At 39.8% G+C, this 1,854-nt stretch overlaps 1 protein-coding gene across 1 annotated transcript; it reads right to left on the reverse strand.

Moving 5' to 3' along the window:
• Nucleotides 1–590: 590 nt before the first annotated feature.
• On the reverse strand, nucleotides 591–1,850 carry PVX_228290 (citrate synthase, mitochondrial precursor, putative; the record flags this gene model as incomplete). The annotated part of the gene is made up of 1 exon (XM_001612369.1): nucleotides 591–1,850. One exon carries the CDS (start codon nucleotides 1,848–1,850, stop codon nucleotides 591–593), a length of 1,260 nt encoding a protein of 419 aa, XP_001612419.1.
• Nucleotides 1,851–1,854: the final 4 nt, after the last annotated feature.

The following is a 1,854-nucleotide window of genomic DNA, read 5'->3' on the forward strand; positions in this document are numbered from 1 at the left end:
TCAATGGTGATGGTGATGATGACCGGTACGCGTAGAATCGAGACCGAGGAGAGGGTTAGGGATAGGCTTACCTTCGAACCGCGGGCCCTCTAGACTCGAGCGGCCGCCACTGTGCTGGATATCTGCAGAATTGTCTTGACCCTTCTCGAATTCCTCAATTTTTACGTAATTCCTTTCGCATATTTTCTTCAAATTGTGCACGTCCACCGATTTGGGCCGCTCCAATGGGTACATTAACCCCCTAGATAGCACCAACTGGGACATTACCCCGATGGATCTAGAAAGCGCAAAGAGGACAGTGTAATACTCAGGGTACTTAATACCGTAATGGTGCAGGAGAGAACCACTATAGCAATCGACATTTGGGTACGGATTTTTGACCTTCCCAGTGGCAGACAAAATCCCTGGTATTACTTTATAGCACATTTCTAATATTTGTACTATGGGGTCATTTGGAAAATGTGCTAAGGCAAAATTTCGAAGGGCCAAGAAACGAGGATCAGGGACTCTCAACACAGCATGGCCATACCCAGGGATGACTCTTCCAGAATTGAGAAAATCTTTGGCATACTTTTCAATAAATCCGTAAGTTAGTTCTTTACCATCCAGTTTTTTTTTATATCCAACAGGAATTTCAAACATTCTTGATTGGCTAATCCGTGCAAAGGTCCTGATAAGGCAATAGCACATCCAGAAAAAGATAAGTAGGGATTTCCCAAGGTACTTCCAATCAAATGAGATACATGGGCACTTGCATTTCCCCCCTCGTGATCACTATGTAGAAGAAAGTATAGTCTTAACAAATCTTTTACTTCGTCATTTTCGAAGCCAATCAATTTTGCAAAATTAGCTGACCAGTCAAAATCAATATCTAGGTTCATCCCTTCCCCCTTTTTTATATTATTATCTATAAAAGACCTTTTAAAAATATATGCACAGACAACTTGAATTTGGGCAATTAAAGAAACAGCGTCTTCCAAAATGTATTTCCAGTAATCCTTTTTTAATATTCCCTCAGAATATTTTATCTTAAATAAGGACAAAGATTCGAGGAACGAAACGGTAGACACGAGCTGACTCATTGGATGTGTAAATGTAGGAATGCTATCTATAAATTCGAAGACGAATGATGGCATTTTTTTAGCCCTACAATATAACTCCCTTGAGAAAAGCTTCAAGTCATCAGCTGCTGGTATTTCTTTGGTTAATAAATACCAAAGCATAGCTTCTGCCATGGGGTATTCACAGTTTTCATCCCATTTTGGAAAGTCTTTTAAAATTTTATCTACAGTTCTCCCTCTAAATAAAATTCCTTTCCTTTTTTCCAAAATAGACGTATCGGTGATTAACGTAATGGTGTTCCTCAGTCCCCCAATAACATTATTTGGGGTACAAATCGAGATGGGCGTATTTGGGTACGTGTGTATAATTGCTTTTAATTTTTCTCTCGTCTTCTGTATACAGTCATACGTTTTCTCCTTCAAAATGGTCATAATGACTGATTCTTCGTTATCGATGCTGTTGATGTATTTTTTTATTTTGGCATAATTGTTTAAGTACAAATTTGATTCGTTTTTGCTATCACTTGAGAAGTGCACACCGGGGTGGCTATTCTTCACCCCCTTCATTCTCACAGCCGATATCATTTGAACATTGGAACAACTGAAAAACCCTTTTTTCTCCTTTCCTACTTTTGGTTCTCTATTATATGTGCATATTTTCTCATGATATTTTCTTTTTTCCCAGTGACGCCCGAATAGGGCCTCCAATCCACACCTCCCCATCGGCATCGCGTCCCGACTGGTGTTGCATCGTGTGTACCGGCTTCTAACCCCTTGGATTGTTATCATGGTG

Source organism: Plasmodium vivax, genomic scaffold (genome assembly GCF_000002415.2).
Source record: "Plasmodium vivax scf_7078 genomic scaffold, whole genome shotgun sequence".
NCBI classification, from domain to species: Eukaryota; Apicomplexa; class Aconoidasida; order Haemosporida; family Plasmodiidae; genus Plasmodium; species Plasmodium vivax.